This window comes from Sinocyclocheilus grahami, unplaced genomic scaffold (assembly GCF_001515645.1).
Source record: "Sinocyclocheilus grahami isolate Dianchi unplaced genomic scaffold, SAMN03320097.WGS_v1.1 scaffold790.1, whole genome shotgun sequence".
NCBI lineage: Eukaryota > Metazoa > Chordata > Actinopteri > Cypriniformes > Cyprinidae > Sinocyclocheilus > Sinocyclocheilus grahami.
In genome coordinates, this window is record NW_015505969.1 from 1042165 (window position 1) to 1061587 (window position 19423).

General features: G+C 37.6%; 1 protein-coding gene across 1 annotated transcript in view; it reads right to left on the reverse strand.

The window, feature by feature from the left end:
* Window positions 1-5977: 5977 nt before the first annotated feature.
* LOC107561745 (lysosomal Pro-X carboxypeptidase-like) overlaps window positions 5978-19423 on the reverse strand; it is a 23218-nt gene continuing 9772 nt past the window's right edge. The window contains exons 2-9 of the mRNA XM_016246218.1: window positions 16623-16763; window positions 14840-14941; window positions 14572-14753; window positions 13931-14082; window positions 13150-13322; window positions 9219-9386; window positions 7065-7252; window positions 5978-6394 (exon numbers count right to left, since the gene is read on the reverse strand). Coding sequence (XP_016101704.1) covers window positions 6190-6394; window positions 7065-7252; window positions 9219-9386; window positions 13150-13322; window positions 13931-14082; window positions 14572-14753; window positions 14840-14941; window positions 16623-16763 — 1311 coding nt within the window. The 3' untranslated portion in view covers window positions 5978-6189. The remainder of the gene's footprint in view (window positions 6395-7064; window positions 7253-9218; window positions 9387-13149; window positions 13323-13930; window positions 14083-14571; window positions 14754-14839; window positions 14942-16622; window positions 16764-19423) is intronic.

Here is a 19423-nt window from a genome sequence, read left to right on the forward strand (position 1 = left end):
CTTAATGGTTACACCAACTGCGTCTTTTTTTTCAAAATCAACAAGGATAAAGATATTACAATGAACTTAACATATGACTTGATATTTTTTAAATAGTTTTTCTTTTTATCATCTTGGACCGTTTTAATTTGTCATCGACCTCAAATACCAGCCTGGTCTCATGTTTATACGTAGGTATAAATACGTAACATTTACAAGCACAAAACGTACACTTTTGTACGTTTTTAGTCATGCTAAAACGTACAATTTAGACGTATTTCAACGTTTAAAACGTACAAATCACTACGTATTTTTAGCTAAAAAACGTAAAAATATTTACGTATCTTTTATATCATTTAGATATTCATATCAATGCATTTTTATCATTTTATTAATAAGCGATTTCGATTTTTAGACCCCTTAACCTGCCCCCAAACCTAAATCTACCCATTTTATAGCGAATATGCATTTTTATCATTTTATAAATACGCAATTTAGATTTTTTAGACCCCTTAACAAGCAATCAACAAGGTCAAACTAAGTTGAACAAACTCAGCTGGGGGAAGAACAAATGAGACGGCCAAGGGAAAAACATTCATCTTTCCACATTCGATTCACATCCATGGAAAGCTGCTTAAGCAAACAGACCATTGAAAGTGAGTATTGTTTGGTTATCGTTGCACACAGCACACCCCGCCCTCCACCCACGGAATTTACAAACTCAGCACCCACGCTTTTTTAAACCCCACTCCACCTCATCCCCCCAGACACCCTTTACATGCTCTCCGGAACAGCAATGGGTCACAAACATACACACATTTTTTCCTATTGGTGTGTGGTCCCAGTTTGACCATCAAAACACCCAGCAGCACTAAAGACTCTCAGTCAGCGAAATACTAGTAACATATTTGATTGATGAAACTGTCAGGTGAGAAGAAAGGATGTTAAATTAATGGCAACAACACGGTCCTGAGAAAAGTCCAATATTGTTGAAACCCACACCAATTATCCTTGATGTTTGTCTGCATTTGGATGTTGGAAGTAATCAGAAGTTATTCAGAAAACTGAAGATTTTGTTAACTGCTCTACAACTTTGAGAAATCTTGTAATTGTACAAATTTAGTGTCCTCTATGCAAGCAGTTACTGGGATTGAGGCTGGGAAAATTTAGTTGAAATATCCCTCAAAGCATCCAGTCATTTTGGGACACTTTTCACTTTACAAGTCGGACTTCCAAACGTAAATTGATTTTATTCAAGAGTCACAAGCACAAGGAAAAATGCATTTTTGTGTTATCGTGTCAGCAATAAACATCAATATTCAAGGGGGTAATAGATTCTCCTTGCGCACATTAAAATTGGAAATATATTTAATGAAGTTAACAATACACACAATTTAACTAACTTGCTCAGCAAGATTCTCTTTAAACTGTTGCTCCGGCATAACAGTAGTTCTGTCATGACAACTCTCAGAGGGATTGGCATGGTAATACTTTAATTTTTACTTTAATATCCGTTATATAGCCCCTTTGGCAACGCTAGGAATGCAACATGTACTTGGGTTGCATGGTGTGGGGCCATTAACGCAGGACACATTCTGTCTGTTATGTTTTAACCATTGGTTTATGTAAACCTGAAATCAAAGAACAAACTGGTGTGACATCATTTCAAAGAAAATCTAGACAAACCTATGGTTTTCGGAGTTTGTTTTGGTGGTTTGATACAGCTTCCCAGCACAAATTTTGCGCTGACTGGTAAAAACCTTCAACTTCCCATTACTCCATGATGATTACGGAATAGGTGAGTGTGTTCTGGGGTCCGCCTACTTTGACATGAGATTCTTGTTCAGATCACTGGTTCCATTGATGTCAGACAATATGAATACACTAGAGTACTGAGTTGCAGAGCTGGTACAAATGTATTTGAACCTCTATATTCACTCATGTAGATGCTTTAAAGTCACAATGAATTCAAAATTGACAATTCTTATTTTTTATGGAATATTGTAGAGAATCAAGAACACATGACTAGGTGTTAAAAGTGGTGAGCACTCTTTTGAGATTTACCTTATTGATAAGAATGGTAGACAATCAGCTGACTGGAATTCTCCGAGTTGTATAGGAGATAATCTTGATCCGGGCACAATTTTGGTTCGATAGAGCACAGGCTGCATCATCAGTAGTGTGCCCTTGCATCCTTGGGTGTTTTGGCCTTTCATCACTATACACTCTCCACAACGGTGGCCTGCTGCAGGACGATCAGTCCTCAGGTTGCTGCCTGTGCTCCACCCTTCCCAGAATTGATAAAGTCTGCGGTTGGCTGAGATGTTGACAGATGGGAGATTTTTAGTGATTTATGCTTTACTTGGTGCCCAACACGGATCATTCCGCTTGAGCCAAATCCACTAGCTGTTGTATAGGAGATAATCTTGATCCGGGCACAATTTTGGTTCGATAGAGCACAGGCTGCATCATCAGTAGTGTGCCCTTGCATCCTTGGGTGTTTTGGCCTTTCATCACTATACACTCTCCACAACGGTGGCCTGCTGCAGGACGATCAGTCCTCAGCTTGCTGCCTGTGCTCCACCCTTCCCAGAATTGATAAAGTCTGCGGTTGGCTGAGATGTTGACAGATGGGAGATTTTTAGTGATTTATGCTTTACTTGGTGCCCAACACGGATCATTCCGCTTGAGCCAAATCCACTAGCTACTTCTTTCTGCCGCCTCTGAGACCTCTCTGATGGTCTTCCGTAAGGCCTGACCATGGATTCCGAGTTCTTTCAGTAGTCTGATAACCGATGATTCCACAAATCCTCTACAACCCACTTCAACTGGATAAACTTTGGTGTTCCAGCCACGCTACTTTATTTCTGCAACAAGCTCTGCATAGAGCAGCTTCTTTCGCTCATAGGCCTTCTGAATCAAATTCTCCCAAGGGACAGTGAGCTCTATGATATATACCACTTTAAGTGAGGGGGACCAGAGTACCAAGTCTGGCCTTAGATTGGTGAGGGAAATCTCAGGCGGAAAAATTAGCTGTTGTCCGATGTCTGCCAGCATTTTCCAGTCACAGGCCAGGCAAAATTGTCCTGATTCTGACTTGGTGGAAGGATTTTTAGGTGTTGTTTGCCCTTCTCTGACAAACAATGTTGCCTTCGGGAGATCGTTTGTCCTGGGAGGTTGGGAGTTGGTCGCGCTCCGCTTGCTCTCCAAAGCTGATGCTAGGATCTTGAGGACCTGATTGTATCTCCAGGTGTACCTCCCTTGCGTGAGGCTGGTCTTGCAGCCTGTCATGATGTGTTTGAGAGTTGCTGGAGTTGGGCAAAGGGCACAGGTTGGATCTTCGCCGTACTACTGTTGGCGATTCATTGGTGATGGAAGCACATCGTAAGTTGCTCTGATGATAAAGCTGATCTTATTTGCTTCCATTTCCCATAGATCCTTCCAGCTGATCTTTCTTCTCTCCACACCTAGTAGTAGTATTTATTATAAATGTATTATACTTCAGCATCCGAATGCATCTGTGCTCCGAACGCAGCATATGGTTGTCCAATAGCCAGATGAGTTTCAATCCCTCCTCTCCAGCAACCTGTCACTCAGCATGAGAGGATAACAAGCCAATTTCTGTTGGACAACATTTTTTAATTTGTCCTAAATTTGCACCAATTGTTTGTCTTGTTTAAGAAGTAATTTCACTTGGATATATGTCACAATAGAGAAAAAAAAAGTTGGTTGCAATTTCTGGTTAGTGCCAACTTTAAAAATTCAAAGATAGCCTGGAATTCCTGTTATTGAGATGATCACATAACATATTAAAATACCCATCTAAACATGGGGTGGGCAGTGTCAGAATGCTCAAAAACATTACACTGTTGCTGAGCTAACTTCTTTTCATCCATGAGTGAAGAATAAATAACAACTTTGTGAGTATTGTTGTGAGTATCTAAGGGCCTTTATTGTTTCAGCATTACAATACTTTCTCCTAACTCAGCATAATATAAAAATACAAGTAAGCAGTAGAATCCCCCTAAAAGTGTAACTACTGTGGCCTTGCAGCACTATCAATACTTTTCATTGTTTAAGCCTCCTGACTAAACTGATATAGCAACAGTTTTTCAGCCAATGGTGTAAGTTTGGGGCAGGGCTATCTATTTATCTGACCAATGGCAGATGAGAGTTGTTTTTGAGAAATATGCTTGAAAACAATCACTCTTTTTGCTAATTCTGTTTAATAACACTAATGGCACAGAAATTACACTTTAAATGACACACTAATCCCTTTAAAGTTACTTTCAGACTATGTGGAAAAGAACCAGAAAACAGGGAATGAACAAAACACTGAACTGTTCATATTTCAGAGAACAACAAAGCGAAAATCATCATCCATCACCTCAAACACATCTACTCCTGCTCATGACCTTCCCCAACCCCACAAAATAACCTGCTCTGCACTCTGGCTGTGATATTAATAATAATATTAGCAGGAGGCAGCTCGGCACAGAGCAGATGATGTCTACGTACTGCAGTTTGGAGAAGCAGGAGCTGCCAGTGAGTGAATGCAGGTCTGGTGGAGTCCTGCAGGTCCCCGCATGGGGCACAATCTCTGTGTTTAACACCACATGCCTCCCGCTAACTACTTTATTACTCGTTGTCTGTCTTTAGGTTTTCATTAAATCACACTGGAGCAGCAATTGAGGAGTAACAGGAAATGGGACGTGTACACTTACTTCCATTCATCTGCATTTATTCTGTCATTCATGTTCATGCATCATTATTTCCATTAAAAATAGTGCAACATTAAAAAAAACACACACACACAACCAGGTACTACAAGCGCAAGTATACACAGTTTGTTCAGAAAACAGAAGACTTGTGGTGATTATGTCTGTACATTGAAAATAACACTATAGATCCAGCTAATTTCAGTGACTAATTCAGACTGTTTGAGTTCTAAATTGTAGAAATTATTCTTAAAATGTTTCAATTGAATAAAAGGAATAGTTTACCCCCGAAATAGAAATTGATGGCATCATTTACTCACACTCTCGTTCCAAACCTTTATGATGTTTTTCCATGGAACACCAAAGGAGTATGAAGAATGTTCATATTGTTGTTTTGTATGCAACAGAGGCACGTAGCAACCAGGGTGTGCTGTTAAGCTCCAAAAAGAACAATATAGAAACATAAAACCAGCATAAACATTGTCTACATCACTATATTCCAAATATTCTGAAGATTTACAAAACCTTTGTGAGAAAAACACATCAAAATATAAATTATCCCCTTTACTGCGGTTTTCAAATTATAAATTTGGTTCTTGCATGTCTAGTAACCAACACATAACATTTGAAAAATGTGGAACTCATATGGTACATGAGTCATATGGACTCATTTTTTGTCTCTTTCTTCTAGAAAAAGTTTCCTTTTGAGTTCCTGGAAGAAAACAATCATACGAGCTTAAAAGGATATATGAGGGTAAATAAATGAGTGCATTTTAATTTCTTGTGAACTATCCCTTTAAAATGTAACATACTTCAGTTAAGAACCATAGCTGACTGTGAATATGTATGATTAGTATTGCTACAATTCAACTCTAAGATTTTGGCACAGCACACTTCCCCTGAGTGGTTTTGCATTTGGTGTTTTCTGACGCTTCGGTTCCTACTTTTCTTCAAAAATCTACTGCACATTCTTGGTTTGAAAACACACACACACACACACACACACACAGGTTTGTTTTTATGGTTTATGGGGACTCTCCATACGCGTAATGGTTTTTATACTGTAAAAAAACGTATTTTCTATTTCCCTACACCAACCCTACCCCTAAACCTACCCCTCACAGGAAACTTTCTGCATTTTTAGATTTTCAAAAAAACGAATTCTGAATTATTTATAAGCCTTTTGAATTACGGGGACACGTAAAATGTCCTCATAAAGCACCTCCTTGTTGTAATACCTATGTAATACCCATGTTATTATACAAATTTGTGTCCTCATAAACCACATAAACATGCACACACACACACAAAAAAACAAAAACAAAAAAAAACAAGGAACATTATTGTCCCCAAAAAGAACTTTTAATAAAAACTGTATTTTTTTCCAATTAAGTACCAAGTTTAAGAACCCCTAACTTTGGCACATAGCAAATAGTAATGGTTCATTTTGTGTTTCTTGTTTCTTAAAATTTCCAATGATCTTGATTCCATATCATTGTGTAGTTGCTACCTGATTGAGCCACTTCTTGAAGTAGCATACTTCTAACGCCCGTGTTTTGATAACTGACTCTGGGTCAAACTTGTTGCTGTAGCGCAGATCAAGGTGGTGAGCACCTCCATCGATCATAATGGCAACCAGAGATTCTGAAAGACTCGTGGTCACTCCACCGCTCATCCATGGATCAAGATTTCCATTACTGAAAAAGACGACACAACTTTAGGTCCATAGTATCACCAAATATAGTATATGTACCCCAACTAGAACATATAAATGGAATGTTTCAATTACAGTCCAAAAAACACTAGCTATGTTCCAAAGCCTAGTGAGCTGCCTACTTAGAAAGCCTTATAAACTGGCATACATAGACCCCCAACAAGAAGGTTGTTCAAAACTTTCTAAAACACCTTGTGATGCCCAAATTTTGAGGCAACATCTCATGTAGGTTATGCTTTGTTGGGAAGGTCATACCAGAATACATTGCAACAGCATCAGTGAAAAAAATAACTGATGACTGAACCAAGACAAAAAATACAATCTAATCCAATACTAAAGGTTAACTATAAATTAACTATTTTACTTAGTCTGTGTTGAGTATTTTTATGGGGAGTATTACATAATTAGCTTAGCAACATGCTAACATTAAACCACATTGAAATCAGTGTGTTGTTCCAAATCAGATATTTATGATATTCACAATGTTTAGGATGCTGCCTACACTATGTAGGCACATGACAACAAGGCTTTTGGAACAGAACTAAGATCTAAACCCCAAACTGAACATCTCCTCAAATCAATTTCTTTTAATTATGGTAGGAAGTGAAAAATTAAGGCAGTGCTTAATATTATATAAACACAAAAGGTCCTACCTGAAGATGATATTTTTGTGAGCACTTATGTTTCTCCCACCGTATACAATTTCTGCCCAGTCTTCCCGTGGCCGCACTCCAAACTGATTGTAGCACTCATCTGAGAAGGCCTGGAAGTTCCATGGCTGTGGCTCAAACATGTCAATGATGCCGTCTGTACACATTGGCATTACCATCTCTGTGCAGCTCTGCAAATACGACACCATATCATAAAATGTTCAACAACATGATGTTAATATCCAGAAATTAGCTTTTTAAACTTATAACAAATGAAAAGAAAATGACATAAAACCCAGGTTCACAGCAAAACTCAGACAGCTTCGTCAAGCCAAAGAGGATGCCTACAGGAGCGGGAACAGAATCTTGTACAATCAGACCAGGAACACACTGGCAAAGGAGATCAGAGTGGCTAAGAGGAGCTACTCTAAAAAGCTGGAAAACCAGTTTTGAGCAAATGATCATGCTTCAGTGTGGAAAGGCCTGAAAGACATCACAAACTACAAGACACCATCCCCCAGCACTGAGGCGAATCAACAACGTGCTGAAGACCTGAATGAGTGTTACTGCAGATTTAAAACCCCTGGTCTCACACCAGATAAGTGACGATGATGTGTGTCAGGTCTTCAGAAAACAGAAGACAAGAAAAGCACCAGGCTCAGATGGTGTTTCACCAGCCTGTCTGAAAACCTGTGCTGGCCAGCTGGCCCACATCTTTTCACAGATCTTCAACAGATCACTGGAGCTGTGCGAAATCCCTTCCTGCTTCAAACACTCCACAATCATCCCCATTCCAAAGAAAAAACCCAGAATCACAGGACTTAATGATTACAGACCTGTGGTCATTAAGTCGTTTGAGAGACTGGTGTTGGCCTATCTGAAGGACATCACTGGGCCCTTAATGGACCCCCTGCAGTTTGCTTATTGAGCAATTGACAAGTCTGTCAATTGATCACCATCTCTCTGACAGATCGGCAACAGTTAGTGAGACTATCAATAATTGATGTCAAACAGTCGCACCATCAGCAGCACTGGCACCCCCCAGGGATGTGTGCTCTCCCCACTGCTCTTCTCCCTGCACACCAACGACTGCACCTCTACTGACCCCTCTGTCAAGCTCCGGAAGTTTGTAGAAGACACTACAGTTACTAGCCTCATCCAGGACGGTGATGAGTCTGCATACAGAAGTGAGGTTGAGCAGCTGGCTGTCTGGTGCAGATATAACAACCTGGACTAGTGGTAGTTGTAATGCAAATAGTGGACTTCAGGAGAAACCACCCAGCACTACCCCAACTCACCATCATGAACAGCACCGTGGCTGCAGTAGAGTCATTCAGGTTCCTGGACACCACCATCTCTCAGGACCTAAAGTGGGACCTTGATACGTGTACTGTGTTAGGTTAACCGAGACTTCTCATTTGCACTTATATATTGTATATATTATATATTGTTTCTCTTTTGTTCGTTTTGACTGCTTTATTATTGTATTGTCCTCATTTGTAAAACGCTCTGGATAAAAGCGTCTGCTAAATGACTAAATGTAAATATATATATATATATATATATATATATATATATATATACGTATATATATATATATATGTGTGTGTGTGTGTGTATGTATGTGTTTTTATTCACATATCTTTATTTCTTATTATCTGTGTGTTGTTGTTGTCTCTGTGTACTGGAAGCTTCTGTCACCCGAACAAATTCCTTGTATGTGTAAACAAACATATTTGGCAATAAAGCTCTTTCTGATTCTGATTAAAAGTACCACAAAGATCATCAATCAAATAGGTTTGATCAAAAATCAAAGGTCAAATCATAAAGTCATCCTACAATAACTTTGTGAGAAAAACAGACCAAGTGTGACCTAGCGGGCCAAAGATTTCCAAGCAATTTTCTGTGAATAACTTCAGTTTTGTCATACCTATCATTTGACATTTGAATTTTGGAATACATCAAAAAAAATGTCATAGTACTTTTTGACATTTTTGGAGCTTAACTGCTTCCTTCCCTAATTAATTTATATGTATGGAAAAGAACAGCATCATAATTCTTCATCAACATGTGAATTTAAATAAAACAGAATGCGAGGACCTAGATTAATAAATGTGACCATATCGAGTCAAACTTCCAAACATTTTAATATTTTACCTGGTAGTACCAACCAAGCAAGCCCAGATTCCCAGTAGCGGTTTGTGAGGTGTTGAGACAGACTGCATCTCCCGTGTAATTGTAGTACACTTTTACGGCATGAGAGATACCATTCAACAGCTGTTTGTCTGATACACCGGTATCAAAATGAAGATTTTTGCACACCACCTGAGAATCAGAAAAACACATGTAAATCACAGAACAAACAGCTGGCTTTATGTTCAGAGAGATGACAAGAGTTCAGCTTTATTGCATAACAAAGGCACAAATTACATTATGCAAACAAGCAAAGCTTCATCTGCATGAAGATGTCTCATAAGTTCCAGTTCTTTTAAAACAATCTTGCTGTGAAAATCCCCCATGCAGCTTTTTTTGTGGAATCATCTGATTTGCATGTGAAATTGAGTGGAATGGAATTCTGCTGGAGTGGAATGTATCACAGTCAAGCTGGAACAAAGTAAGAATGTTTCAAAGGCAACGAAACCTTGACAAATATATCAAGCTATGGAGTTATCTACAGAAACTAGCTCCACATGAAATAGGACTGAAGCACAATCATGTCATAATGCAAATATGTGTTGCATTGACAGTATTGCCACAAGAGGTGCTATAAAGATAATTTATCTAATTGTGAATGATTTATTGTGTTACGTTTATTTAAAAAAAAAATTACCTTGTAAAGGTCAAAATCTTAAGTTTAAACCCCGTTCTTCCACAATCAACCATAAGTTTGAATTCATTTTTGAGTGCAACGCCAACACCTCAAAGTCCAATCAACAAACAACAGATAGAACCAAATCCCCGGCCTGCATTTTTTTTTTCTCAATAATCCATTACACTCAGATGTTCATTACAATATAGAAGAAAAGATCTGTTGCTACTTCCATTTCATCTGGACTTCAACGCAAACTGTCTCCTACAATCTGTTTTCTCTTTCATTTCAACTACTGTGAAGAATTTTTATGTTTGCTAAATGTTGTAGTTAAGCTAGCTATCAGAATAATGACAAATTTTGTTTGTTGCCATAAGGTAATACTATCGCCACCTTGAGTACTGTTGTCTGTAATCGCAAATGTTTCACCATCGTTCGTGTCTTTGTGGAGAAATTTTCCGCTCAATCACACAGATTCCTACTAAAATTACTTCAAACGCGAAATTTCGCCATGCATCGGTAAATGTGACCACAATTTTACCCATTGCTATCTCTACAGATTAAACTAGGATAGTAGAACTTATTTTAACATTGCATCCCACATCACACACATTAACACACATCACCCTTAACGGGATGTCATGTTTGATTTTGAAGTTGTTGCTAACCTTTTCTTCCAAGATGGTGGTCTGAGCGCAATATATGCTACACGCATGTCCGAGCAGAGATTTATACTATGACAAAACCAGCAGAGGCTGTCCAAAGCACCTTCTCTCTACTTTCCAGATGGGATTAGGTTTACACATTCATCTCCAGCAACAGATTTCCCACTCCTAAGCCTTCAATACCCCCTTTTCTCAGTCACTCACATAATCACATTAGCTTTGTCAGTAAAAAGCCTCTTTGCACCCACTGCCTAAACTGCTTTAACCACACATAGGGGTTGCATACATTATCAGATTTGAGGGGGGAAAGAAAACTACTCAAAAGTAAACCATCTGAGATTTTGCAAAGTCTACAGTCTGCATATTCATATGTGCTAGAGAAAAGCTACCGCTCCTAAATAATAAAAAAATAAACGTTTAAACTATTTCCTCAAAAACAAAAGCTTTTGTGATTCAAATTCACACTGCCAAGTCTATCTCTGTTACCTACTAAGTTGACTTGTTTGGATAATGTTAATCAATCGACTAATACTGTAGCTATTTAGGCATTGCTTTAGCAAACTAGTGTTCAGTCTGGCTTTATCTTGTATATAATGCAGACTTTTCACAATTCAGTTATTTATTTTCTGATTTACTATCATCTTTCACTCTGAAATATGTCAAATATGGAAGTAAAATGTGTTGTACATGGCAATTCAGATTAATTTTAAAGGGGTCATATGATGCCATTTCAATTTTTCCTTTCTCTTTGTAGTGATACAAGCTCTTGGTGCATAAAGAAGATCTGTAAAGTTGCAAAGACTGAAGTCTCAAATCCAAAGAGATATTCTTTATAAAAGTTAAGAGTCAGCCACGCCTACCTAAAACGGCTCGTTCTAACACGCCACCACGTCTACGTCACGATGTGGGAAGATTTGCATAACGCCGCCCAAATGTTCACGCAAAGAAAGAAGGCATAACTTTTATTCTCGCTGTAGTATTGTTGTTGCCGCTGCCGCCATGTCCTGAAGGCGCTGTGTGTTTAGTTGTGAAAGCGAAACTACTTTGTTTGGCCTTCCAAAAGAGGACATGACTAGAAATCAGTGTTTAAGTTGTATTTACAACACTGTTCCAGAACACTTCAACCCAAATAATCAGATCTGTGCAGCACATTTTATGGAGGACTGTTTCCTGATCCTGGTAGAGTAGACTACAATGCCGACTGTTCTGACTCACAGACTGTAAGTACGTTTTCATATTTAAAGGATTTGCCACTGATGATTCAAACGCGAGTTTTTAGCAGTGTAGAGTAGCACTTGTTGTTTGTCATTTCTCTGATCACAAATGCAGACATGTTTACACGGCGCGAATGCCTCGTTTATAATGTGTTTTAATGCTTTTGTTTCATTGCTCCGGCCGGACAGGGCATCACAGTATGGTGAGGGGCGTAAGATTTCCGTCACACGCTTGAGGTATTCGGCCAATCACAATGCACTGGATAGCTGGTTAATCAGAGCACACCTCGCTTTTTAGACCGATGAGCTTTGTAAAAAACGAGGAGAAACAATAATGCACAGTATGTGGAAAATAATGTGTTTTTTTAACCTTAAACCGCATAAACACATTTCTTTACCCCAAATACACAAAATAATGTTATTTTTAGCAACATCATATGACCCCTTTAAAATGTTTTCTAGGTCAGCAACTCACTAGCTTTAGACAGAGCTTATATTACTTTCTTGCCATGCACACTAGGGCTCTTCATATTAATTTTCCTTTCCTCTGTCAGATAGATTCAATGAATGAAAATACAGATGCCTCAGGAGTCTGACAATAAACATTTTTTATTGTCCACGCCACCCTCTAACCAAAACCGAACAAAAACCTGAACAAAAGCTCAATTCTGAGGGTGAAAGAAAACAGAAGCTTTATGAATATGAATGAAGCTATTTGCATACTGATGTAAATGGGTACAACAGACTTATTATCAGAGATGAGTCAGCATTAATGAGGAAATCATAGACTGAGAATGATTCATACCGACTAGCTGTGAAATCCAGCTGTAAAAGTAGAATTTTATTGTTAATGACTTTTGTTGTGTTTTAGTCATTCATTATTCTTGTAAGGCGTGTCATACTTCATTCTAGACCATGTAAGATTTTTTTTTTTTTTCATTTTTACCACTTCATAGTCACAATATACTGAAAAACTATGCCATTTCAGATAAGTAATTACTTATCTGAAATGTATGAAATGTAGACAGGGCCTAGCAAAAGGTCAGTTCTAGTGTTCTTAAATATTTAAACAATAAATACAATTAAAATAAATAAATACCATATTAAAACCATGTTTTTATACTTTTATTCAGCAAGGATGCATTCAATTGATCAAAAGTGACAGTAAAGACATTTATAATGTTACAAAAGATTTCAAATTCATGTATCATGTAAATACTGTACCATGGTATATGATTTTGATAATAATTCTTCAACATGGTATATTTTAAATTACATTTTTACATTCATGCACTTGGCAGACGCTTTCATGCCAAAACAGTGCTTTGAAGGTATAAACTTAGAAGGTGTGTGCCACAGTATGTTCTGCAAGGGAAACCTTGGAAGTGAACTTATCGTACCTTAACAGGCCAGGCTGGAAGTGGTTGGAGGAAGTTGGCTTCATATGGATAATCCACCATGGCTAAGTTCACCCAGGTTTCCTGCAGCCAAGCCTTGAAGCCGTACACTTCGTCTGGAGTCTTTAAAGAACTACACAGTCCAAACTCCTGAGACAGCCACTGCAGACCCTCACCTATAAAAGAAAAGCTGATCAAATGAGTCTAGAAAAACCCATAAGCTTTTAGAGCTTTTTTATAAGCAAGAGTTACAAAACCATGAAAAATCACAAATGAGCATGGGTTTAAAACAAATAGAACAAAATCCTTCAACTATCAGTCTTGGCTAGTAAAGGAGTACAGGTAATCTTGACGACATAATCAGCTAATCAAAATCAGCAAAACAAACATCAAGTCCTTGGAATTGATACACACATAATTCGATTACAGAGATTTTTATTTCTTTATTTTTTAATAATTACAGACTGATTACCAGGTATCAGGTAATGGCAATAAATTGGTTAGAATATAAACTGACTGTGTCCCAGTAAACTTGACTAGTTAACTAATTTTACTGCTATACTAATGTTCCATGAATTTAACATTAGGTCAAAACATGCATTACGTAAAAATATTACGTTTCCAAAATTATTGATTCCTATTATTGATTATTTTAACTGTGTCTTTTGTAATCAGTACCACATCTTCCAAACATTGTCAACAATATTATCTACACATGCACGACATGATCACAAAAAATATGTTTAACAAAGGGCAAAGCAGCATAGCAATCACGTTCACAAACCTGATGCTGAGACCCTGTCAATAGCCGCCCATGACCTCCTGATGTTGCTGCTACAGTTGGTACCACTGATGGTGAAATCATGGGTGACCACTTTGTAAAACTCTCCACAAGGCACAATGAACTGCCAGATGGGAGCAGACGCGGCAAGAGCACTGAAAACATCAGAAGGTCACAATCACTGATCATCCTATTACACAGTAGAAAAATCTACCAATAATCATGAACTTCTCTGCTGAATTACATCACCTTCCTCAATTAAACACATGGTTACACACTACAGTTAAGCATTTTACTATTCCAGAATCCCATGGCACTCTAAATGTAAGATATTATTCAGTTTCTAGGCATGATACTCCATTAATTTATGCTGTACTTATGAATTTTTAATAGGCTAATATTTCACATTTAGATATAAACTACACAAGCTGTGACCCTTAAGCACTTATTAAACGTTTGCCATGTCAACTTCATAGATTTAGATTTTGTGTGTGTATACATATACACACACACACACACACACACACGTGTATATATATATACTGTACCAACACTTTTTCACACCATTGTATACGATAAACAATTATACACAATACATACATACTGTATACATGAAAATAAACATGAACGAGGCAAACTCTCACCCTACAACTGCACTGGGATATTTCATCCTCAGCCAGGCCGCCAGCATCCCACCGTAGGAGCCGCCAATGGCGATGACTGAACTCTTCTGAGCTCCAGGCAGGGTTGTTTTCAGAGCTTTGATGAGCACTGCAAAGTCAGCTAAAGCCTGTTCTGAGGTCAGGTAGTTCAGATACTTTGCATTCTGGAGGAAAGGAAAGACAAGCCTAGAAGGTCAAGGACAGTGTTATTATTGGACAGACTTATTGCCCGACAGCGGTATTGACTCACGCTGTAAGATTCCTCGCCGAACGGCATAGACTCTCCATAGTAGCGATGTTCAGCAAAAACCAGCATGGCTCCCAGCTCTTCTGCTACATCCCACATGAAACCCTTGGGAAAAAGTAGAGATGGAGATATTGAGCTTTCGTTTGGACTAAGAGTTTGCAAACTATCGCTACTAAATGTTATACTTTTACAAGACATTTTTCCTCTGTATGGCAATATTTCATATTTGATAGCAGTATTTTTCAGAATGATGTAATTGTGAAGTACATTATGCTGATACTGATTATCTAAGGACACTGTGCTTATTATAATCATCAACTGTTAAAGGGGTCAAATGATGTTGCTAAAAAGAACATTATTTTGTGTATTTGGTGTAATGAAATGTGTTTATGAGGATTAAGGCAAAAAAAAAAAACTAGGGCTAGGGAGAAATGACAAACAACAAGCGCTACTCTACACTGCTCAAAACTCACGTTTGAATCGTCAGTGGCAAATCCTTTAAATATGAAAACGTACTTGCAGTCTGTGAGTCAGAACAGCCGGCATTGTAGTCTACTCTACCAGGATCAGGAAACAGTCCTCCATAAAATGCGGTGCACACATCTGAATATTTGGGTTGAAGTGTTCTGGAACAGTGTTGTAAATACAACTTAACCACTGATTTCTAGTCATGTCCTCTTTATTTTTGAAAGCAAAAATATTTTGTTTGGCCTTCCAAAAGAAAGAAGGCGTAACTTTATTGTTGTTGCAGGCGCCACCATGTTGTGAAGATGCTGTGTGTTTCGTTGCGAAAGCAAAAATACTTTGTTACGCCTTCTTTCTTTTGGAAGGCCAAACAAAGTATTTTTGCTTTCACATCGAAACACACAGCATCTTCACAACATGGCGGCGCCGGCAACAACAATAAAGTTATGCCTTCTTTCTTTGCGTGAACATTTGGGCGGCGTTATGCAAATCTTCCCACATCGTGACGTAGACATGTGGGGGCATGAACGAGGCATTTTAGGGGGGCGCGGACGAGTCTTAACTTTTATAAAGAATATCTCTTTGGTTTTGAGACTTTAGTCTTTGCAACTTTAGGGATCGTATCTATTCACGAACAGCTTGTAACACTCCAAAGAGAAAGAAAACTTGAAATCGCATCATATGACCCCTTTAAAGGTGAAGTTGATCATTTCTGCATCATTAGCAGCACCAAAAATAATAAGAGTGTAACAGCGCCTGTCCATTTTTTCAGTGGATTTGGTTCTGGAAGTATTTTTCCCACCCATTTAAAAACATCTTTGTTTAAGAGTTATAAGCCATGAACCACATCATCCAGCTATAAGGTGAATCACAACTTTACACACTTTTGATTTGAAGCAAAAGTATGTGAACAATAGACAAAAAAACAAAGGTTCATGACTCTGTACAAGACTTTCTCTGCAAAATCATGGATAATGTTGTTTTTCCGCTAGGAATTCCACTTTTGAACATGACTATAAAAAAAAGGTGAAATAATGCGGACTGATGGCAACAAAAGCATATAACATTGATTAACAACCTCATAGCTCACAGTAGGTCTATATTTAAATGTTTATAAGTTATCATTCACAAACATAAATTCCCCTATAGAGAAAATGAATGTTTTTTCTATTTCAGGAACCTTGCTGTTGCATTTGTTGTTTTCCTGCTTGGCAATTCAATTAACAGAAGTGGTAGTTCACAGTTTTGTCATTTCCAAAATCTCTATAACTTTTTTTCTGTCATTTTTTCCAACCGAAGATATAAGAAAATGCATATTTACAGTGTTGTTACAGAACCATGAAATGTCTCCTTCATTGCCCGTGTAAAACAGGATTGGACCTCCTTCCTTGTGCCAGTGCTGGTCATTAAGAAGGTACCTCTGTTTGAATGTGCCATTCTCCAAAAAACCAAAATGGTCAATCTGTAATAAAAGAAGTCTGATTAAGAAAATAACTTCTTCTTTAGTTAAAAGAAGAAGAAAAAAAAAAGAGAGAGAAAAAAAAAAGATTATATATCCTACGCACACATACATTTCAGTAAGTTTCATTAGTATTTTTTGCATTAAAATTAATTTAATTTAATGTCATTGGGAGAAATTTCACATCCTCACTAATGCAGCCTCTGCAATGAATGGGTGTCGTAAGAAAGAGTCCAAACAACTGAAAAAAAATCACAATAATCCACAAGTAATGTACACCACATTTGACATCTTGTGAAGCAAAAAGCTGCATGTTTGTAATAAACAAATCCATAATTAAGACATTTTAAGAAGACCTATTTTAGCCAGAAGCAACGGTTTGAAGTTGGATTTGTTAAAACGTTAACTGATGGACTGGAGTTGTGTGGATTACTTGTGGATTATTGTGATGTTTTTATCAGCTGTTTGGACTCTCATTCTGACGGCACCCATTCACTGCAGAGGATCCATTGGTGAGCAAGTGATGTAACGCTAAACTTTGTTCCGATGAAGAAACAAACACATCTACATATATCACATGGCCTGAAGGTGGGTAGATTTCCAGCAAATTTTAATTTTTGGGTGAGCTATTCCTTTAATAATGTTGTTTTGCTACTGTTTTAACCATAAGCAGTTATAATGCTGTTACACCCCTGTCTGCACTTAACGTACATAAACGATACTACACTGTCTTTATTCCTGGGTGGTCTCCTCAATCTTCTGGCCTTCAGCCATCTCATATTGTTGAGCGTAAAACCTCGGCGCAGGATGGAGGGATAATTAGCCTCAATTTGTATTAAAATCTAGTGCCAGCGTCAGGGATGCCACATTAGTTCCGGTTTCAGCAGAATTGTAATATCCATTCATACGGTCCAGGGGCCTTTCACTGTCTTCTACATTTCCATAAATTCTCCAAGTTTGAGGGAAAGAGTAAAAAGAATGTTAAAACTTGTTCCCAGAGCTGCAATGCTGCAGTTCTTAACAGTTTTCACTCTTCTGAATTCCACCCAACACTTAATAAAGAATGTTCTAGTGTTTTTTTATTTTTTTTAAATACCCTCTTTCTCCTCCCGTTGGCAACAAAAGAGGCAGAAATGTTATGAGCCAGTGACAGCAAAAGGACACTGAATGCTCACAGTTACATTCATTCTACAGCAGTCAGAGCCTGGCTGCAGGTCAAATGAGTGTCAGCTATATTATATTCACATGCTTTAGTGAATTATTTTCTGTGTAAGCTGTTACATCTGAAGCCTCAAGCTCTAGAAAATGGCATTTTTACATAATTTATAAGCCTATTCATTTCATTTTCACTTAAAAAACATTTTTACAATATTTTATCATAAAAGTGCATGCATTTTCTTGTTAAAATAAATACTAATAAATATACTAATAATACATAAATGAGTAATACTTTTTAAAAATATGTTATATTCAATTTACATGTATTTTATTTTTTAAATATTACAGTAACAGGATTATAAACATCAAATATCAGCATTCCAGTCACCAGTGTTACATGATCATTCAGAAATCATTGTAATATGATTTGGAGCTCAAGAAATATTTTATATTATTATTGATGTTGAAAACAATTGTGTTGATTAATATTTTTGTGCAAACCTTAATACATTATTTCAGGATTTGCTGATGAATATAAAAGTTTAAAAGAACATCTTCTATTTGAATTTTAAATGTTTTGCAACATTATAAATGTCTTTACTGTGACTTTTGATAAATTTAATGCATCCTTGCTGAATAAAATTTTTTTTTTTTTAAATCTTAACGACCCCAAACTTTTGAATTGTAGTGTAACATCTTTTTTTATACAATATCCATACTCTGTTGTGAAATTACATATAAATTAAAATCTTCATAATCATCATCATCTTTAAAATGACTATGGCAGATTTGAGAACTGAATGAAATCCTCAAACAAAACATCTGATTTTGGCTGCATTATGGACATTGGTTCAGAAATGCAGCGCCCTCTCCTGGTTGTTACAGACTTCCAAAGCAAATGTACAACCCTGTAATAAGGAATGAGGAACAAGAGTCATCCATCTACTACCTGTTTCCATGTAAAAATTTAGACAGGGCCGGATTTATGCATTGGCATTCTAGACACGTGCCTATGCTCGCACGTCCCGAGGGGACCAGTTACAATAAGGAGCAATAATTATTTATTCTACGGGGTATGCCTACCTACAACAGCAAAAGAACCAAAACTTGAAAAGACATTAACCAAACAAATAAATATAACAAACAATACGACAAACTATTTCTGTTTTTTCCACGTTTTATTATCTACGAAAAGCACAATTTCTTTCTCCTTGGATGGATCCTTGCGTGGATCAAACACACGTACAGAAACTTGTCTGCGTTGACCTGGCATGCGACTTTATCAATAAAGTAGATTTGCAACTGAAAAGCGATGACATTTCTCAGCATGGAGGTAATAATGTTGCTGTATATATGTCTATATTTAAGTCTATCTATGTGTGTGTGTGTGTGTGTGTGTTGCGCCGGACAGGGGGCTAATAGTGGAACAGAGTAACAGGGGCCCATGGCGAGTGCTGGGGTCCGATCGTGATCCCCAGCCCTGATCCAAAAGGCCTATATATATA